Below are 22,405 nucleotides of genomic sequence, written 5' to 3'. Positions count from 1 at the left end.
CTTCGCGCCGATAGTCATTGACTCACCTCGGAGCCGGTCCCCTAGTCCTTTGGGGCCGTTGGAGAGGCCGTCTCGAACCCGTTCTGTTTCCTCTCGGTCTTCGAGGATGTCAGATTCTGATATAGACAGGGTGCTCCAAAGACTGTTCCAGTCCCCAGTCTTCCAAAAATTTGTTTCGGTTCCGACCCAGTTGGCTTCGGAGCCGATGACCTTGGCCCACCCATTGCCATTCCTCCTCCGACTGCTTCGGCTCCGTCGGAGCAGGTGCTGTTGGAGCCGGTGGAGATCTCAGGGTCGGCTCCGACCCTTACTCCAACCCGGGCCTTCGGGTCCGAGTTTGGTACGCGGACTTCTTCGGCTGGACCCGGGGTGATGTTTCGGGACCTATGCTTTCGGTTCCGAGCCTCCCTCGGTGCTTGCTGCGGGACTTCCGTCGGCTATCACGGCTCGGGACCGGACACTCCCAGGATTCTGGGGTCCGGCTTTCAGAGCCATGAGGAGTGCCTTGGCCAAGTCCTCTTCGCCATCTCTCCGGCTTTACCGGCACCTTCCTGGGCGTGGAGACTGGGTCTTTGGCAGTTCCCTGTCCGTAGTCAGCGGAGCCCCGGGGCCTGAGGTTACCCCCATTGGGGGTTCCCCTCCTCCTGAGGGTTCTTCGGAGTTGTCTTCGGAGGAACCCCCAAGGAAGAGATCGTGCAAGAGGAAGCACGTGGACTCCCCCGAGTCTATTACATCAGACACTGATCTTGATGATGCAGAGGGGTCCCCGAAGTCGTCCTCGGATGATGTCTCCTTTGCAGACATCTTAGAGATCCTCAAACAACGAGGCGGCTGGATATCCAAACCCCCCTCTGCTGATGAGTCAGTGCTCCTCAAGGCCTTTGGGGCTCAGCCCTCCGCCTCCTGGGTGTCTCCGCCCTTCGACGAGCTTCTGGATTTAGTTTGTCGAAGGGCGTGGGAACATCCAGATACCGTGGAACCAGTCCCTTCTCGTCCAAATAAATTTTTGTCTGCTCCCCCCGAGAAGGAGTTCCTCACTAAAGGCGTGGCTGTAGATGCCATGGTGGTGGCATCTGCTACACAACAGGACGTGGCAGAGGCTTCAACGTCCATCCATCCTCCTAATAAGGAGTCTAGGAGTATGGACAGGCACGGGAAGCGCACCCTGACTTCAGCGGCCTTTACTTTAAGGTCTCTGAATTATTTGGCACATTTTACCAGGCTTCAGAGGGATCTGGTCAAGGAGTTGTCAGATTCCTCTCGGTAACCTACCTGAGCAGCTAGCCCAGTCGGTTAGCTCTCAGTTGGCTATCCTTACGTCAATTTCTAACTCGTCCATGAGGCTCATTTCCTATGCGGCCGAAGGGGCGGGTAGAGCGGCAGGCACAGGCGTGGCTCACGGAGACAAGCCTGGCTCCGCTTGTGTCAGTTCATGGAGGCCTTCAAGTCTTCCTTCACCGACGCTCCCTTTGATGGGTCCTCCTTGTTTGGACCCAAGGTTAAAGACACCCTTACCCGCTGTGAGCAAGAGGGAAAAACTTTATCTGCCGTAGGTGCCCGTTATTCCACTCCCTTCGGCCTTACCCCAAGGCTAAAGGAGGGGGAAAATGTGGTTCCAAATCCCGTAAGTTTTTCTCCCAACAGCAGGAAGATTCCCCTTCCAGAGGCAGAGGACGGGAAATTTTTCAGGGAGACGCCGTCCCAGAGGCGGCAGAGGGCCCCGCAATTCTGGAGACCGCGAGTCCTTTCGTGGCTCTTCAGCCTCCCACACGTCATGAGGGATTGCCCGGCTGTGCTGCTCGAGCCAGTCGGGTGTCGTTTTGCCAAGCACCTAAAAGCCTGGGAGTCAATCACTCAGGACAGATGGGTGCTTCGGATCATTGCCGGAGGTTACACCATCCCATTCACATACTCGCCCCCACCGTCCAAAAGAATCCCGGACCCACCACCCAGTCAAAGGGAAATGGCAGCCGCAGAAGCTTTAAAGCTGCTAGAAAAAGGAGTCATCCAACTGGTCCCCACAGACCAGATCGGATCAGGAAATTACTCCAGGTTCTTTTTAGTGCCAAAAAAGACAGGGGACCTGAGACCAATATTGGATCTCAGCAGACTGAACCAATCCGTCACGAAATCCAAATCCGAATGGTCACGTTACAATCCATTCTCCCATTGTTGGAGAAGGATGTTTGGATGTGCTCCATAGACCTCAAGGACGCCTATTATCACATACCGATACATCAGGCGTCCAGGAGATATCTGCGCTTCAGCCTGGGAGTCAGTCATTACCAATTTTGCGCTCTGCCCTTTGGTCTCACCACAGCCCCCAGGGTGTTCACCAAGTGTTTGGCAGTAGTGACGGCTCACCTGAGAAGTCTTGGATTCCAAGTGTTTCCCTATCTGGACGACTGGCTCCTGACTGCCACCACCAGGCATCTACTAATGGACAACCTCAAAGCCACCATCTCCCTGGGTGTTACCCTGGGGATTACATTCAATTGGTCAAAGTCTGTCTTGCTGCCCTCTCAACGCATAAAGTTCATAGGAGCAGAGATAGACTCAAGATTGATGCGTCTTTCTTCCTGCCGAAAGGATCCAAACTTTACAGGGCCAAGTTCAAGCTCTGATCTCGAGATCCAAAGCCCCAGCCAGGATGGTTCTACAAGTTTTAGGCTCAATGTCTGCCACGGTTCTTTTAGTTCCTCTGGCAAGATTGCACATGAGGATTCTTCAGTGGCTATTGTCAACTCAATGGTCCTTTCAGGATCTTCCTCTCAATCATCACATCATGATTACGGAAATATGCAAACGGGACCTTCGCTGGTGGCTTCAGACATCCAATCTGAATCAAGGAAGCCCCTTTGTTATTCCCTCTCCAGTGGTTACCCTGACGACAGATGCCTCCCAGATAGGGTGGGGGGGGCATTGTCTGGGCAGGCTAGTTCAGGGCTCCTGGCTTCCAGACGAAGCTCTTCTCCACATCAACGTGTTGGAGATGAGGGCTGTACTTCTATCCCTACAGGCCTTACACAAGTTTCTTCCTCAGGGCATCATCGCCATCCACACAGACAACATGTCGGTGGTCTGGTATCTGAACAAACAAGGAGGGACCAGATCTTACCCCCTTTGCAGAGAGGCCATGAGAGTGTGGGAATGGGCTGTAGCTACCAACCGCTTCTTGGTAGCGACCCACATTCCGGGAAGGTCAAATATATTGGCAGACAAATTGAGCAGGACAATTCTTTCTCCTCATGAGTGGTCTCTAAACCAGACAGTAGCAGCTCAGGTTTTCAGGAGATGGGGGACGCCGTGCTGCGACCTATTTGCAACTCCACTAAACACCAAGTGCCAAAGGTTCTTCTCCTTGATCCCACATCAGGGAGTACCAGCTATGGATGCTCTAGCACAACCTTGGCCAACAGGGCTACTTTATGCCTTTCCTCCGATTCCACTTCTCTCCAAAGTCATTCAAAAGCTTCTCAATTGGGGTCCAATGTTACTGATTGCCCCATACTGGCCTCGTCAGGTATGGTTTCCTTACCTGAAGAAGCATGCGGTGGACGATCCGTGGACTTTAGACCTAATTCGGACCTGCTAATTCATCAGTCGGGACATCAGCATCAGTCCCTTCGATCTTTGAAATTGACAGCTTGGCTCCTCCACTTCCGACTTTAGTCAGAAGTCACACACTAGTACCGGAAGTTGTTCACATTTTATCTTCGGCCCACAAACCCACCACTAACAAATTGTACCTCAGTAAGTGGAAGAGGTTTGCTATCTGGGCTCAACTCAAGGGCTTAGACCCTATCACTGCTCCTATCCCAGAGGTTTTGAAATTCTTAACATCCCTGTTTAATCAAGGATCTTCTGTCTCTACTATTAAAGTCCAACTAGCGGCTATCTCTAAATTCCACGAATCCATGGATCCTCCATTGATGAGCAGCAGACTATGCAAAACTTTCATTAAAGGTGCGTGCCTGTTAAGACCCCCAATTTTTCATCCTGCGCCTCCGTGGGATCTTGATTTGGTGCTTCGCGCATTAACATCTTCCCCTTTCGAACCGGCTGCTACATGTGAGCTAAAATATCTGTCTTGGAAAACTGCCTTCTTAGTTGCAATTACTTCTGCAAGAAGAGTTTCAGAGCTTCAAGCCCTGTCTATTAAGCCACCGTACTTGATTTTCCACAAGGATAGAGTATCACTTAGGCCTAATCCATCCTTTGTCCCAAAGGTCTGTTCTAGTTTCTGTCTCCAACAATCTCTAGAGCTACCAGTTTTCTTCCCAAAATTCTCTAATGAAGCAGAATACACTCTCCATAAATTGGATGTTCACAGGCAATTACGCTTCTATTTAGACAGGACTCAGCAACTTCGTAAGTCAGACCAGTTGTTTGTGTCCTTCTCAGATAATAAATTGGGTCAAACCATCACAAAAGCTACTATCTCCAAATGGATCAGAGATTGCATAACTCAGGCTTATTCTTCGAATAAGCAACTTACAACATCTATCAAAGCTCATTCTACCAGAGCTATGGCTACTTCTATAGCTTTTCACTCCAAGCTCGCTATATCGGAAATTTGTGCTGGCTACTTGGTCCAACCCGCACACTTTCATTTCCCACTACAAATTGGATGTGGCATCTAAAGGACGAGCATCATTTGGTTCCACGGTACTCAGGAGTGTTTTCCAGTGAGCCACCCAGGATTCAGGTGCTAGGACGCTGTCCCATCAGTCAGAATGTAGGCGAGATAGGATCGCATAACATCTTTTAGTTATGTACTCACCATAACTTCAGATGTTTGGGATCCATCTCGCCTACATTCCTAAAACCCACCCTCCTTCCCCCTGCCTTGGAGATCAGAAGAGATTGAACGGTTTTGAGTTTTACTGTTTATCTTGTTTCATCTGACGATGTTATATAAGCAGGGCGTGCATGTGTGCATGTATGCGGACAAACTAGATCTGGGGGACTGGTAGTGGTGCATCCTGGGATATAGTAAGCTCAGCCAATTAGAGACTTCGCTCTTTGGCATAAGCGTGCCGAGTCGGAGCCGAGGGATCGGCTCCGAACCCATCAGTCAGAATGTAGGCGAGATGGATCCCAAACATCTGAAGTTATGGTGAGTACATAACTAAAAGTTCATTACTCCATACTTGTTAACCTTGTACTTTGTTTATGCCCGTCTTTTGGCAAAAAAGGGTCCTTGAACCCAACCCTTCTTCCTGGTTATCAAATACATAAAGTGATGTTGGATTTTGTGACGATGAGGCTGTACAGATGTTCCATAAGAACAATCTTTTACTGTAAAATGCATGTTTTTTTTTTATTTACTTATTTTTCCTCCAGTCTCACAATTGCATGGGGCTTGCATTTTAATTTCTGTATAATTCTTTGTTGCTAGTGCTATTTGTATTTTTTTTTAGGAATTCCTACAATGACTGCATACAACAAAAATGGCTTAAAGATAGATTTCTCCTTTGAGAGGTCCAACACAAATCCTAATATTACGGTTATAACAATGGCTGCCTTCAACACCACTGAAGCAGATATGACAGACTTTGTGTTCCAGGCCGCTGTACCAAAGGTGGGTAACATTTTACTTTTGTTGGATACACGGATTTGTGTAGTAATTAGAAATACACCATTTTTGTACCTTTTTGGGTACAAGGCAAGTAAAATGTTTTGATAAAGTCATGGGATTGTGAAGAACTGTAATTCCAGGGTATACAGTCTGACATGAGAGGGAAGGTAAAAATAGGGCTGTGCTTGGCCATACATGTAAGAGAAGATATCAGATGTATGCACTGGAAAATGAAGTAAGGGAGATTAATACTAGATCATTAGAAAAGGTCACTTTGATAGTTGATCATAATATTAGGATTTGTCATCTATGATGGCCTGAAATTCATTGGGCAGCCATTGTCCGATAGAACTTCTGAATGTGTGCGAGGCAAACGATCAATCCAGCTAAGTATTTTTTTTCTTGTTGTCTCAAGTGTTTCATATTGTGTATACGTGTATATTTATTTTCACCTGCTTAATGGCTACACTGTTTGACAGTTATTTTCTTTAAACGTTCTCCATTCAAACTTCCAGCTGTCATGCAGTTTGTGGTTGTGGCAGGATTTAACTAGTGTTTTTTTCCAGAAATGTCAGTGTTTTGATCAGGGTGGGGAATCCTTTCTATAGTTAATGAAAGCATAAGAAAAGGCAAATGTTATAAAACCTGGTACTGGGGAAATCGAAAAGAAATTGGTAAGGAGTTGAAGAAAAAAAAAACACCAGTGTCTCTGAGGAGGGTATACTCCCGTACACAGGTAATATACAGTCATTTTCTGAAGTACGAAAGTTGTTACTTAACATGGTACTATGTTGTCATCCTCCAAGAATATGCAGCACCCAAATAAAACTACTTTATAGCCTAAAGTGTCTTCAGTACATTCTATGTGAAGACCTATCACCCAGTCTAGCCTTAAATCTGTTTCAACTTTATTAGCATTTGTTCGCCAAAATGTTCTGACTGGGTATATGTAAATATGTGTGTGTGTGTGTGTGTGTATATATATATATATATATATATATATATATATATATATATATATATATGTTTATACTTGTAAGCGCTTTCGAAGGGGTCTCTGCCCCAACTTCTTCAGACAAGTAATTTTCCAAAAAAACACATCTTTTATATACCAGCCCAGTGGATGATTAATTCAATTATCCTAGTCAATTACATTCTTAAAATGGCTATGACTACCTAAGTTTAAGCTAAAGAATATACTTCCATTATTTAATTCACTATATACATTTAAACCATATAAAAAACGTATTTTACTTAACAGGTAGTCACAGCCAAAAAATATTAAAACCTGTACAAGCATATCAATAACAAAAAACAATTAATAGCTAATTATAGTAACATAAAATAGCTTAGAATAACTAACAACTTTTGTAAACTTTTATATATGTGTGTATGCAAAGACCTCATTACGTATATATGTACTAAAACCGGATTCATTTCAAATAACCAAATTATTATGCAAACATTCTAAAGACATGCTTCTGGAGCATTTCTCCCCGGGCCTATGCTGAAAACAGGATCTGTGGAACCTAGTCAGACTTTCCCGGTCAACAAATGTTAAATAAAATAAAAAAAATTTAATTATTATACTATCTTACCTAAATAGAAAATCTATGCATATCTATCTAATCACATAATGCCACTTATTATAGCTCAGATTGCAACATGCTACTATTATATAAAAAGCAAGAATATTTTTTATGTATGTATATATTTCTATTATTATATATATTATTATATAAATAAACTCTATAACGAGCTTAAAACTACCAAAATTACTAAATACATTCCACACTAATAAAACAATCCCAATATACATTTTTTTATTATGTCATCTACTTAAGGCTTTGAGTTTCAAAACACTTTTAATTGAACCATACTCATTTAAGCCTGGAGGTGTGTATGCTGCAGTTCTAATCTGCCACATCAACTCCCTCTCCTCTAAGTATAAATAATAAAAATTTTTTTTTTAAAAAAAACGGTTATTGAGCCACATTCTACTACGGGGCTTGGATCCAAGTGTTTTTTCATTTTGGAGTATTGAATTTTTACACAGTTTGTTAGTCTGTATTCGTTGGATCATGGCAAGCGGCAATAGCAGTGGCTCACCAACCTTATTTACACAGCAGGATGGGAATGCTGGGACTTCCACATCTATTCCCTTGGAAGCGAATGCCATAGGGAATTTAGCAGCTCTTGTGAATCTATTGCTGGGTCGGGTGGATAACTTGACCCAGAAATTAGAGGAGAAGAATGCCACTTATCCCCCTCATCAGAATCGTAATTTTGAGCCGGAACGGACTAACCCACCACATATGAATGAAACAGGGAGGGTACTACAGGCTACACCTAACGGAAATGCGAGTAACATCCGCCGTGACATCTGCAATAGGTTGCCTACTTCGCAACAGTTAGACGCCAACACAGCTAACCAGGAGAATGCAATCGGAGATTTTTTTGGTAATGTGACTGTTAGTGGAGCGGAACCCGAACGGAGTGGAGCGGTGAGTAATATCAACGCTTTAATGAATGATTTTGACTATAAACTGTTTAGATGCTGCAAGCTACAACTCGGTGGCTTATCTAAAATAATGTATCGATAAAAAAATCATTCCGAAAGGGTTACGAGAATGGCGTTACCCTGTGGGGTTAATTGACAAGTCTGTTTTTCACCACAAACTGGTTGGGTTGTTTGATAAACAGGGTTTTGAATTTTTACAGTCACTAATTAACTTTTACAGTGTTGAAATTAACCTAAGGGCTGATCTAGACTTATTAGAACATGCCATTAGTACTGACAATGAGTTCCTTTGATACAGATATGACTATGCTAGGATTTTTTCAAGCATAGAAGCTACCATGGCTAAACTACTAAAAAATAAAAAAAGAAAAATAACCAGAGACTTGCATGACTGTGCTAATAATATGGCCTGTCCACCCCCACCAAAGGTATTTCATACCCAAGTTGCCCCAGGTAATGCAACCTAAGATGGAACCCAGAGGGTGACTGAAACAAATAATCAACTGGCTGACAATGAAGCTGACAACACTCAGGCTTTATGCTGTAGTGAAAGAATAGCAAATAATAGAGCCCGAGAAAACAGAAGGGAAGAAGAGCGGCCTAGTAGTAATAATCAGAATAATCAACAGGATTTTCAAAGAGGGCGAACAACAAGACACAACAATCAGAACAAACATGATCCAGGGTCAGAGGAAGAATCGCCGCAACCAGCGAAAGAGATGATAGTGGTGGAACATGAAGGACCACAAATCCTTCGTAGCACGCAAGGGGACTTTAATATATATAATTTTACAGTTCTAACTATTGAGCAGGAAATGATAGATTTTTTTGCTAAAGGTTTGTCATTTGTCCCCGATAGAAATGTGGATGTGGCCAAAACTATCATTGACCTGAAGCTCTTTGTACGTAAACTGAATTTAGCCTCATTAATGGGCACAAATACTTCACTGACTAATACCCTGAAGGGTATCTAGTGTGTGTAACCCTCCTTTGCATGGAACACTTAGCACCTTTGAAAAAATGTGTGAAATAGATCTAAGAGTTATGGCAGGTAGGGTACACACTGGTGTGAGCAATAAAAGGAATATTACCAAAAGGGAAATTGAATCATTGATTTAATAAATCAATGTAACATTAGGGTAATGAAACCTGATAAAGGTGGGGGTTTGGTCTTTATGGACCAAAGTGAGTATAACAGAAGAATGGATGATTATTTATCCACAAACACTTACAAACAAGTTAGTATCAATGAAATTAATGTTTCCTATAAAAGAATAAAAGGCATGATGATTTATTCTTGGAAGAGATGATAAATATAGATACGTATCAGTATTTAATAATGGCTGCCCCAAAAATACCAGTGTTGTTTGGGTCCCCTAAGTTGCATAAAAGTTATGTGAACCCACATTTTAGACCTATAGTTGATGGGAGGAGATCAATAACATATGCATGTGCTAAATGTATTGATAGTATCCTCAAATCACTTATTAGGGATGAGCCCCAAATTTGTCAGGATTCCTGGAGCTTTTTAGAGAGTGTTAATAAGCTCGAATATAATAAAAATCATATATTTCTCACTATTAACATGAAAGATCTATATACGATGATACCACAGGCTTTGGGAATAGCATGGACTAGAGAATTTATGTTTGCAAAAAAAGTGGATGATGATAATAATAATTTAGTAGAAACACTATTGGAACTAGTTCTGGCTAACAACTATATGATGTTTAATGGCCAGTTTTTTCTACAAACCACAGGAGGTGGCTATATGGGGTCACCCTGTGGTGGTAGATGTTCTTCATCTCACATTGCTGCAGTCCTTACTCATGGGTAGTCCGCTGTCCTCGGTCGGCCCGAATACCAAAGTATTAGGCTGACGTCGGTCATGGGCGCTTAGATCTGACATCAGAGCGTCAGGGTATAAAGGCGCATGACCGACGTCATATCCTCAGTCTTTTTTGCCGCATGGTCCGATGCAGAAGCAGCGTTGCAAGTGCCGTTCGGCGTTCTGAAATTTTTCGTTTTCAGAGTTTCAGACCGATACCAAGTTGGGCTAAGTACCCGTAGAATATTTTTGTTTTTTCTTGCCTCAGTTACTTACTGGATGTCAGAAAAAGTGAATAATTGTATTTCTTGTGGGAAACCGATACCGCATAGGGATTACCACTCGCTTTGTATTCCTTGTTTGGGACCGGAGCACGACGTAGTCGGGTGTCGGTTTTGTGCTAGGTTTAATAAGCGCACTATAAAACGGAGGTTAGATTGCGCTAGGTTAGTCTTTGGCAAGAGGTGTAATTATAATATGCCGTCGGATGTTCCGACGCCTGCTTCTACTAAGAAGCGCAAAGACAAATCTTTAAAGCCTAGGCAGGATGATTCGTTCCATTCGGACGCCGGACCTTTAGAAGCTACAGCTGAACAGGTGGATCCGGCTGAAGTTTCTGTTGAGTCCCAGGGGTAAACTTTGATTTTACAGGATGTGGCCTCTCAGGAGGCAGGTCAGGCTGAAGGGGCCTCTCAGGTTACTATTCTCCCTTCTATGCCTAAGGTGGTTAGGCCTTCTGCTACTGTTTCTAAGGCTCCTTCTAAGGGCAGGTCTGTCTTGCCTTCCTCTGGTGTCAGTTCTGGTTCTTCAGGGTCTGTGCCTAAAAAGCACATGCTTAAAATGGCAGAGGATTTGATTACTTTAATTAGAGGTTCTATTCCCCCTCCTGATAAAAGGCCCAGGATGGAGCCAGAGTTGGGAAGTTTGGAGCAGGCCTCAGATGATTCAGAGTCTTCTGCTGAAGACATTCAAGATTTACCTCCTTATTCTGATTCTGATGCAGAGGATTCCACTCCTTCTGCTTCTCCTCCAGAGGATTTTTCATTTTCAGAAACTCTGCATTCCATGAGGGAGCATTTTCAGTGGGAGGGACAGGATTACTCTGATTCACGGAAGAGACTTAGGGAGTTCTTGTTTTTACCACAGCATAGACCCTTAGCTATACCTCCGGTTTTGGATGTTGGTTCAGATGGTTTTCGAAGCTTCCCTTAATCCAGATTCTGTGCCTCCTGCCCCAGTTAAACCGGACAGGTATTACAGGGTGCCTGAGGCTCATAAATATCTGTATAAGAGTCCTAGGGCGGACCCAGAAACTATTAGTCAGGGGCCTAAGGGTGTTAGAGCCTCTGTTGTTAAGAATCCGGTTCCTCTGGATAAGGAAGCTAGAGCTTTGGATAGATGGGGTAAGAAGGTGTATACCTCTTCTACTTTAGCAATGAGAGCTTTGAACTGCCAGTTTCATATGTTGAAGTATCAGAATTTCCTCCTTTCTCAGCTAAGGTCTAAAGTGGATGCTTTGGCAGAGGGCATAGAGTGTAAAGAATTGCAGGATTTAGTGCATGTTTCTGAACAGGTGGGTAAGCACTCTTTGCAATGTGGTTTTGATGCTTTACAGGCTTCTTCTAGGGTGGCTGCCACTGGTTCAGTTATTCGTAGGCACGCCTGGCTTAAGGATCAGAATTTGTCTGAGCATGTTAAGTCTAGAATTCTGGATGCCCCTTTATAGTCTGAAGTTTTGTTTGGACCTCCTGTGGAGTCAGTCTTAAAGAAAATGGAAGACAAGGCTAAGTCTATGCAGACTGTTAAAGATTTTTGCAGGTACAACCTCCAAAGTTTAGTAGAAATTGGCCTACTAAGGGGTGGATGTACCCTTCTTCTGATTCTCAGTCTAGGGGTAGATCTAGGCGTGGTAGGGGCAGAGCTCAGAGTACTTTCAGGCCGAGACAATGGAGTTCGCCTGCTCAATCTGCTGGTGAGGGCAGGGGCCAGTCCTTTCGTAAACAGGCCCAATGACCTACATTTTCAGCTGCCAGATTCTTCTTGCCTGGCAGCTCCTTTGGGAGGAAAGTTGGCTCTTTTCAAGCAAAATTGGCATTTAGTCACCCAGGACAAATGGGTATTGGACATTATAAACCGAGGTTACAAGTTCTATTTCCATACCATGCCTCCTTTCAAAGGCATGCCAGACGTCCCTCCTCGGCAAAGGATAGAGGCTCAGACAAATTTCTTTACTTCTTCAAATAGGAGCTATACAGCCAGTTCCTCTGTCAGAAGTGGGCCTAGGATTTTATTCTCGCCTGTTTCTAGTTCCAAAGAAAGGGAACACGTGGAGACCAATTTTGGATTTATCTATCCTCAACACTTACCTGGACATTCCAAAGTTCAAGATGCTGACTTTACAACAACTTTTACCTCTGTTGGGAAAAGATCACTGGATGGTTACTCTGGACCTCAAAGAGGCTTACCTTCATGTTCCTATCAGGCCCAGTTGCAGGAGGTACCTGCGTTTACCGGCTGGAGATTTACATTATCAGTTCTCTGCATTGCCCTTTGGCTTATCTACTGTGCCCAGAGTGTTCACAAAGGTTCTGGCTCCAGTGATAGCATTTTTCAGACTAAGAGGAATACAGATTTATCCTTATTTGGACGATTGCCTGATTATTGCACAAGAAAGGGACGAACTTCTTCATCATCTACAGTATGTGATGGCAGTGTTAAGATGCCTAGGGTATTCTGTGAACGAAACAAAGTCCAGTCTAGTACCCTCTCAGGACATGTGCTTTCTGGGTGTGAGACTGAATACAGCTTCCCAGATGGCCTTTTTGACCCCGGACAAACAAAGAAGCCTTTCTCTTTATTTCCATCAAATGTCTCTACGGTCCAGGCTGACTGCAAGGACAGTCCTTCAAGCCTTGGGGTTCATGGCATCTTGTATTCTGGTGCTTCCCAATGCCAAATTGCATATGAGGAAGCTTCAATGGTATCTCAAAAATGTATGGACACAGCACTGCCAAGATCTAGACACTGTCATTCAGATAATACCTTGCATTCGGAAGGAGTTTTTGTGGTAGGCTCAGGAATGTCACCTAAACAAGGGACTCTCTGTGACCCGGCCAGAGGCGAGTCAGATTCTAACGACAGATGCCTCGGACAGGGCTTGGGGAGCACACCTCAATGGAAAATGGGTGCAAAACACGTGGCCTGTCAAACTCCAACATTTGCATATCAACTTGAAGGAAATGTTAGCAGTCCAGTTTGCATTGATGGCTTTCAAAGATTTACTTCACCCAGGGCAGGTGTTGATTCAAACAGACAACACTAATGTCATGTGGTACATCAACAAGCAGGGGGGAACCCATTCTTACCCTCTTTGCAGGCAAGCGATGATTCTGTGGGAAACTGCTCTCAATCTACACCTCAATCTTCAGGCAAGGTTTCTACCAGGAGCACAGAACTCCTTAGCAGATGTATTGAGCAGACAAATAGTGGATCCTCACGAGTGGAAATTGGATCCTCATGTATTTCAACAGTTGACAGTGTTATGGGGAACTCCAGACATAGATCTGTTCGCTTCTCCACTAAATTACCAGTTGCCAAAGTTTTGCACAAAATGTTTCATCACACAGCTTGGAAGGTGGACGCTCTATCATTCAGTTGGAACAATCTGCATGTATATGCCTTTCCACCTCTGCCTCTTCTTCCCAAGGTACTCTTGAAGGCCAGACAAGACAAGCCAACCATGATTTTGATAGCACCGGATTGGCCTCGACAACACTGGTACCCACTACTGAGGAGCTTAGTACGAGAACCTCCATGGCCTCTGCCTTTGATTCCGCACCTTTTGTCACAAGAGGACAGTCACTTCCTCAATGTCAAGATTCAGTCTCTACATCTAACAGCCTGGCATATTCTGTTTTAGACTCTGGAGGGTCTCAGCTTCCACAACAAGTTTTGAATGTTATTTTGGAGGCCAGGAGGCCTAGTACCAGGAAAGTTTACGCTGATAAATGGAGGAGATTTTTTATTTGGAGCAAAGGAAAGGACTTTGATGTCTCCAAACCTGATTTAAGTGTTGCTCTTCAATTTCTTACTGAGTTATTGGACAAGGGTTTGTCTTTCTCCTCAATAAAGGTCCATGCTGCAGCCATTTCTGCTCACTATGATTGTGACCCTCCTTTATTCTCTCTCATCCTTGGTTTAAGCAATTTCTTAGAGGGGCAAAGAATATAAGACCCCCACGAGAGCTCCTACTCCTGCTTGGGATCTCAATTTTGTGTTGGAAAAACTTACTCTACAACCTTTTGAGCCTGCAGCTACTGCCGAGTTAAAGTATTTGTCATGGAAAACTGCTTTTTTGTTGGCCATTACCTCTGCAAGAAGGGTTTCTGAATTACAGGCCCTCATGGCAGTGGAGCCTTTCCTGATTTTTCATAAGGATAGGGTATCTTTAGTACTAATCCTTCCTTTATGCCTAAAGTGGTTTCTAGTGTGGCCTTAAATCAAACTATTCATTTGCCTACTTTTTATGCAAACCCCCAAAATAAAGGGGAGAAAATTTTGCATACTTTGGATATTCACAGGCAGTTGCGTTATTATTTGAGCAGAACCAAGGAGTTCAGACGGCCTCAGCAATTGTTTGTTTCTTTTGCTTTGGGTTCACAGGGTAAACCTGTTTCAAAACAAACTATTTCTAAATGGATTGGGTTTTGTATTTCTTTCTGTTATTCCCATCATGGTAAGGAGATTCCTGCTGGAATCAGGCCTCATTCCACTAGGGCTACTGCTACTTCTACGGCCTTTCTAAGGGGGGTAGCTACAAAAGACATTTTGGAGGCAGCTACTTGGAGTTCAGTGCATACCTTTTCTAAACATTACCACCTTCCTCTTTATTCTAAGTCTAGGGCTGGATTTGCCACTGCAATTTTACAGGGCATTTTAGCGGCCCCTAATGCTTTATGATTTTTACCATCCTCCCTTTCCTGTTGCTTTGGGATTCTACCCATGAGTAAGGACTGCAGCAATGTGAGATGAAGAACATAGTACAGATGTTCTTCATCTCACATTGCTGCAGTCCTAACACTTGGGTAGTCCGCTGTCCCAGTCGGCCCGAATACCAAAGTATAAGGCTGACGTCGGTCAAGGCGCATTAGTCTGACGCCAGGACGTCAGGGTACAAATGCGCATGACCGACGTCATATCCTCAGTCTTTTTTGCCGCATGGTCCGATGCAGAAGCAGTATTGCGAGTGCAGGTTGGCGTTCTGAAATTTTCTGAAGTCAGAGTTTCAGACCGAATCAAAGTTGGCTAAGTACCCTGGGAATATTTTGGTTTTTTCTTGCCTCAGTATTTCACCGGATGTCAGAAAAAGTGAATAACTGTATTTCTTGTGGGAAACAGATACCTCATAGGGATTACCATACCTTGTGTATACCTTGCTTAGGGCCTGAGCACGACGTTGTTGGATGTCGCTCTTGTGCTAGATTTAACAAACGCACTATAAAGAGAAGATTAGACTGTGCCAGGTTGGTTTTTGGGAAGCGTTGTAATTATAAAATGCCGTCGGATGCTCCGACGCCCGCCTATCTAAAAAGCGCAAGGACAAAGCAGCAAAGTTTAGGTTGGAAGAACCGTCTGTCCCGGACGTCGGTTCTTTAGAGGGCTCGGTGGAGCCGGAGGTTCTGCCAGAAGTTTCTTTGGAGTCTCAGGGAGAGACTTTACTGTTACAAGATGTGTCCTCTCAGGAGGTAGGCCAGGCTGAAGGGGCTTCTCAGGTAGCTGTTCTCCCCTCCCTTCCTAAGGTGGTTAGGCCCTCCCTTCTGTTTACAAGGCTTCTTCGAGAGGCAGGCCAGGTTTAACTTCAGTGGGTGTCTCTCCTAGTTCTTCAGGGTCTCTGCCTAAGAAACATATGCTGAAAATGGCAGAAGATTTGATTACTATGATTAGAGGTTCTATGCCCCCTCCTGATAAGAGGCCTAGGGTGGAACCTGAGCTTGAGAGTTTTGAACAGTGTTCAGAGGCTTCTGAGTCTTCGGCTGAAGACTTACAGGAGTATCCTCCTTATTCTGATTCTGTTGTAGATGATTCTACCCCTTCGGCTTCTCCTCCTGAGGATTTTTCTTTTTCAGAGACTCTTCATTCCATGAGGAAGCATTTTAAATGGGAGGGTCAAGATTTCTCTGATTCCAGGAAAAGGCTTAGGGAATTTTTGTTTCTACCCCAGCATAGGCCTTTGGCTATACCTCCTGTTCTGGATGTGGTGGAAGATGTTTTTGCAGAGGCTTCCCTGAACCCTGATTCTTTGCCTCCTGCCCCAGTTAAACCGGATAGGTATTGTAGGGTGCCTGAAGCTCATAAGTATCTTTTTAAGAGTCCTAGGGCAGACCCAGAAACTGTTTCTCAGGGGCCTAAAGGTGTTAAGGCTTCTGTTGTTAAAAATCCTGTTCCTCCTGATAAAGAGGCAAGGGCTTTGGATAGATGGGGAAAGAAGGTGTATACTTCTTCCACTTTAGCCATGAGGGCTTTGAATTGCCAGTTCCACATGTTAAAATACCAAAATTATCTCCTTTCACAATTGAAGTCTAAGGTGGATGCTCTGGCGGAAGGTATTGAGTGTAAAGAGTTGCAGGATTTAGTTCATGTTTCTGAACAGGTGGGTAAGCATTCTTTGCAATGTGGTTTTGATGTTGTACAGGCCTCTTCGAGGGTGGCTGCCACTGGCTCTGTTCTTCAGGCACGCCTGGCTGAGGGATCAGAATTTAGCTGAGCATGTTAAGACAAGGATTTTAGATGCTCCGTTACAGTCTGATGTGTTGTTTGGTTCGCCTGTGGAAGCAGTTTTAAAGAAAATGGAGGACAAGGCTAAGTCTATGCAGACTGTTAAAGATTTTTTGCAGGTTCAGCCTCTGAAGTTTAGTAGAAATTGGCCTACTAAGGGGTGGACATATCCTTCTTATGATTCCCAGTCTAGGGGTAGGTCTAGACGTGGTAGGGGCAGAGCTCAAGGTTCTTTTAGGCCTAGAACAGGAGTTCACCTGCTCAGTCTTCTGGTGAGGGCAGGGGTCAGTCCTTTCGTAAACAGACCCAATGACCTGCCTTTTCAGCTGCCAGAGCCTTCTCGTCTGGCAGCACCTTTGGGAGGAAGGCTGGCACTTTTCAAAGAAAATTGGAGTTTAATTACCCAAGACAGATGGGTATTGGATATCATTCACCACGGTTACAGGTTTTATTTCCATACCTTGCCTCCTTTCAAAGGCATGCCAGACATTCCTCCTCTACAAAGAAAAGAGGCTCACAAGCAAATTTCTCTGTTACTCCACAGCCGGTTCCTGTGCCAGAAAGGGGCCTAGGATTTTATTCTCGCCTGTTCCTAGTACCAAAAAAGGGGAACACGTGGAGACCAATTTTGGATTTATCTATCCTCAACACTTATCTGGACATTCCCAAGTTCAAAATGTTGATGTTACAACAGCTTTTACCTCTGCTGGGAAAAGATCACTGGATGGTAACTTTAGATCTCAAGGAGGCTTACCTTCATGTGCCTATCAGACTAAGTTGCAGGAAGTATCTGCTGAGCTGGGAATTCCCATTATCAGTTCTCTGCATTGCCCTTTGGCTTATCTACTGCGCCCAGAGTATTCACAAAAGTTCTGGCTCCAGTGATAGCTTACTTCAGGCTACAAGGAATACAAATCTATCCTTACTTGGACGACTGCCTGATTCTGGCTCAAGAAAAGGAAGACCTTTTTCAGCATTTGGAATATGTGATAGCAGTGCTAAGATGCCTGGGGTATTCTGTGAACGAAATAAAGTCCAGTCTAGTACCCTCTCAAGACATGTGCTTTCTGGGTGTGAGACTGAATACAGCAACCCAGATGGCCTTTTTAACCCCGGACAAACAAAAGAATCTTTCCCTTTACTTCCATCAACTATCTCTTCAGTCCGGGCTGACTGCAAGGACAGTCCTTCAAGCCTTAGGGTTCATGGCATCTTCTATTCTGGTGCTTCCCAATGCCAAACTGCATATGAGGAGGCTGCAATGGTATCTCAAAAATGTATGGACACAGCACTGCCAGGATTTGGACACTGTCATTCAAATAATACCTTGCATTCAAAAGGAATTTTTGTGGTGGGCTCAGGAATGTCACCTAAACAAGGGACTCTCTGTGACCCGGCCAGAGGCGAGTCAGATTCTAACGACAGATGCCTCAGACATAGCTTGGGGAGCTCATCTGAATGGAAAGTGGATACAAGACAAGTGGCCTGCCAGACTACAGCATCTACATATCAACATGAAGGAGATGTTAGCAGTCCAGTTTGCATTAATGGCTTTCAAGGAGTTACTTCTTCCAGGGCAGGTGTTGATTCTAACAGACAACACAACTGTCATGTGGTACATCAGCAAACAAGGGGGAACACATTCTTATCCTCTATGCAGGCAAGCAATGATTTTGTGGGAGACTGCGCTCAGCTTGCAACTAAATCTTCAGGCAAGGTTTCTGCCGAGCACAGAACTCCTTAGCAGATGTGTTAAGCAGGCAAATCATGGATCCCCACGAGTGGAAACTGGATCTTCATGTATTTCAGAAATTGACAGTGTCATGGGGAACTCCAGACATAGATCTGTTCGCTTCTCCACTAAACCACCAGCTGCCAAAGTTTTGCATGAAAAGGTTTCATCACACAGCTTGGAAAGTGGATGCTCTTTCTTTCAGTTGGAAAAATCTTCATGTGTATGCCTTTCCACCTCTGCCTCTCCTCCCAAAGGTACTCCTAAAGGTCAGACAAGACAAGCCAAGGATGATTTTAATAGCTCCAGATTGGCCTCGGCAACACTGGTACCCATTACTGAGGAGTCTGGTAAGGAAGCCTCCATGGCCTTTACCTTTGATTCCACACCTATTGTCTCAGAGGGACGGTCATCTACTCAATGTCAAGCTTCACTCTCTTCATCTAACAGCCTGGCATATTCTGTTTTGAGCCACAGCAGGTCTCAACTTCCTCAACAAGTTTTGAATGTGATTATGGAAGCCAGAAGACCTAGTACAAGGAAAGTGTATGCAGAAAAATGGAAGAGATTTTATTTTGGAGTGCAGCAAAGGATTTGGAGGTTTCTGAGCCTAATTTGAGTGTGGCTCTTCAATATCTTACTAAGTTATTGGACAAAGGTTTGTCTTTCTCTTCCATTAAGATTCATGCTGCAGCAATTTCAGCTCACTATGATTGTGACCCACCATTATTTTCTCATCCTTTGTTCAAGCAATTTCTTAGAGGGCAAAGAATATAAGACCCCACGTAGAGCTCCTACTCCTGCTTGGGACCTCAATTTTGTGTTGGAGAAACTTACTCTACAACCTTTGAGCTCTGCGGCTACTGCTGAATTGAAATACTTGTCATGGAAGACTGCTTTTTGTTGGCCATTACTTCTGCAAGAAGGGTTTCTGAATTGCAGGCCCTTATGGCGGTTGAGCCTTTTTGATTTTCCATAAGGATAGGGTATCATTACGCACTAATCCTTCCTTTATGCCTAAGGTGGTCTCTAGTGTGGCTTTAAACCAAACTATTCATTTGCCTGCTTTTTATGCAGATCCCCAAAATAAGGGGGAAAGATTTTGCACACTTTAGATGTACACAGGCAGTTGCGTTATTATTTAAGCAGGACTAAGGATTTTAGGCAGTCTCAGCAGTTGTTTGTTTCTTTTGCTTTGAGTTCTCAGGGCAAGCCTGTGTCAAAACAAACTATTTCTAAGTGGATTGGGTTTTGCATTGCATTTTGTTATTCCCATCATGGCAAGGAGATTCCAGCTGGGATTAGGCCTCATTCCACTAGGGCTACTGCCACTTCAACAGCATTTCTAAGGGGGGTGGCAGCTAAGGATATTTTGGAGGCAGCTACTTGGAGTTCAGTGCATACTTTCTCTAAGCATTACCACCTTCCTCTCTACTCTAAATCTAGGGCTGGTTTTGCCACGGCTATTTTGCAGGGCATGTTGACAGCTCCAGCTTCTTTATGATTTGCCAGCCTCCCTTACCTCTGCTTTGGGATTCTACCCAAGTGTTAGGACTGCAGCAATGTGAGATGAAGAACATAGTACAGTTTTGTACCTACCATAAATGTAGATGTTCAAGATCCACATTGCTGCAGTCCAATTTACCTCCCTCCTTCCCTCTGTGTTTAGGGGTGGTTGTGTGGGTGGGGTTGTACTTTGTAAATTTGTATATATTGTACATATATTTGGTACAGGAGTGTTTGGTGTTTTTGGTTTTGGCCTTATCTTTTAGGGTCTTCTGACATCTGGGGCAAGAAAAGACTGAGGAAATGGCGTCGGGCATGCGCATTTGTACCCTGACGCCCTGACGCCAGACTAATCGCTTGACCGACGTCAGCCTTATACTTTGGTATTCGGGCCGACTGGGACAGCGGACTACCCAAGTGTTAGGACTGCAGCAATGTGGATCTTCGAACATCTACATTTATGGTAGGTACAAAACTGTACTTTTTGTACCTACCATAAATGTAGATGTTCGAAGATCCACATTGCTGCAGTCCAATTTACCCTCCCTCCTTCCCCACTGTAGTTAGACTTGGTGTTATGCTTTAGGTGATGGTTGTTGTTGGGCATGTTTTTGGGAGGTATTCTGTTTTTGGCTGTGGCCTTTCTGGTTTGGCCTTCTGACATCTGGGGCAAGAAAAGACTGAGGATATGATGTCGGTCATGCGCCTTTATACCCTGACGCTCTGATGTCAGATCTAAGCGCCCATGACCGACGTCAGCCTAATACTTTGGTATTCGGGCCGACCGAGGACAGCGGACTACCCATGAGTAAGGACTGCAGCAATGTGGATCTTAGAACATCTATATTTATGGTAGGTACAAAACTGTACTTTTTGAAAACTGCGTAATGGCACAATGGGGAGCGGTCCCTATTGTTTACTAACGATATGTTCCAGCAAAATGTCGTATGGTACACTAGGTACCAGGACGATATATGTCTAATATGGAAAGGGGCAGTAAGCCTAATCGAGGCTTTTATTTTAAACATAACTAGTATGACAGATTTTTTAGAATTTGCGTATAATGTTGGATATGATAGCATCAATTTCCTTGATGTTACATTGATCAAGGATAGGATTAATGCTAAATATAAGACTGTAATATACAGGAAACCTACATATTCTAATGGCTTTGTACATTTCACCAGCTGCCACCCTTACCATCAGAAGAGGGCGGTAGTTAAGGGACAGATGGTTAGGGTGGCATGGATGGTTTCGGACAACACTGATTTCATGGAGGATGTTCACCAGGAGAGGCTACCCTGAAATATTTGTTAATGAAATTATGGTTGAGGCGAAAGCCAAGAGAAGATCAGGATACTTTAACCCCTTATTAGGTAACAATAGCATTGCTACTGCAAAGCTTGTGCAAGAGAGCTTTAATTTGACAGCACAAGCTAGTAGCTTGAGTCTTAACTTCTTATTCACATACTCTACGGATTATAAAAGCATACTCTACGGATTATAAAAGAATAAAATAAATTTTTGTTAAAAATTGCTGTATTATATTAGAAGATATCGAGTTGAGTAAGAAATTGGGCTCGAACCCGAGATTTACGTAGAGAAGAGCGCCAAATTTGAAGTGCCTTCTAGAGAAGAAGAGCAGTAATAAGAAAAATTTGGGGATGAGAAAGTGTGGGCCCTGTGTGCATTGTAAATTCATAAAACTGGGCAAACAGGTAATAATTAGGGGCAAGCCATACACCATCAATGGAACATTTAATTGCGACTCTAAGGGAGTAGTGTATCTTGCAATTTGCGAGTCGTGTACATCATACTATATTGGAAAAACAGAGAGAAATTTAGGCAAAGAATTTATGAGCACCAATATTGCATTAATAGAGGTGACAGCCTAAATGCATTAGCTAAGCATGTCCGTGAAAACCCCGGTCATAAGTTTTCATTTACTGTTAGACAGCAAATTAAATTTGGTTTGAGAGGGGGCCATGGCCGTTAAAATTAGAGGAGAGTGAGTTGATGTGGCAGATTACAACTGCACCATACACACCTCCAGGCTTAAATGAGTATGGTTCAATTAAAAGTGTTTTGAAACTTAAATCCTTAAGTAGATGACATAATAAAAAAAATGTATATTGGGGTTGTTTTATTATTGTGGAATGTATTTAGTAATTTTGGTAGTTTTAAGCTCGTTCTAGAGTTTATTTATATAATAGAAATATATACATGCATAAAAAATATTCTTGCTTTTTATATAATAGCATGTTGCAATCTGAGCTATAATAAGTGGCATTATGCGATTAGATAGATCATCATCATCATTTAGGTAAGATAGTATAATAATTTAATAATTTGGTTATTTGAAATGAATCCGGTTTTAGAACATATATACATATATAGGTAATGAGGTCTTTGCTTACACACATATATAAAAGTTTACAAAAGTTGTTAGTTATTCTAGCTTTA

At 43.6% G+C, this 22,405-nt stretch overlaps 1 protein-coding gene across 1 annotated transcript in view; it reads left to right on the top strand.

The window, feature by feature from the left end:
- Positions 1-22,405, top strand: part of AP1G1 (adaptor related protein complex 1 subunit gamma 1) — a 4,036,072-nt gene that overhangs the window by 3,883,024 nt on the left and 130,643 nt on the right. The window contains exon 26 of the mRNA XM_044079548.1: positions 5,424-5,584. Coding sequence (XP_043935483.1) covers positions 5,424-5,584 — 161 coding nt within the window. The remainder of the gene's footprint in view (positions 1-5,423; positions 5,585-22,405) is intronic.

Source organism: Protopterus annectens, chromosome 8.part0 (genome assembly GCF_019279795.1).
Source record: "Protopterus annectens isolate FY-2018-M chromosome 8.part0, PAN1.0, whole genome shotgun sequence".
In the NCBI taxonomy this organism is placed as follows: Eukaryota; Metazoa; Chordata; order Ceratodontiformes; family Protopteridae; genus Protopterus; species Protopterus annectens.
This window is presented reverse-complemented; position numbering and strand designations above follow the sequence as displayed.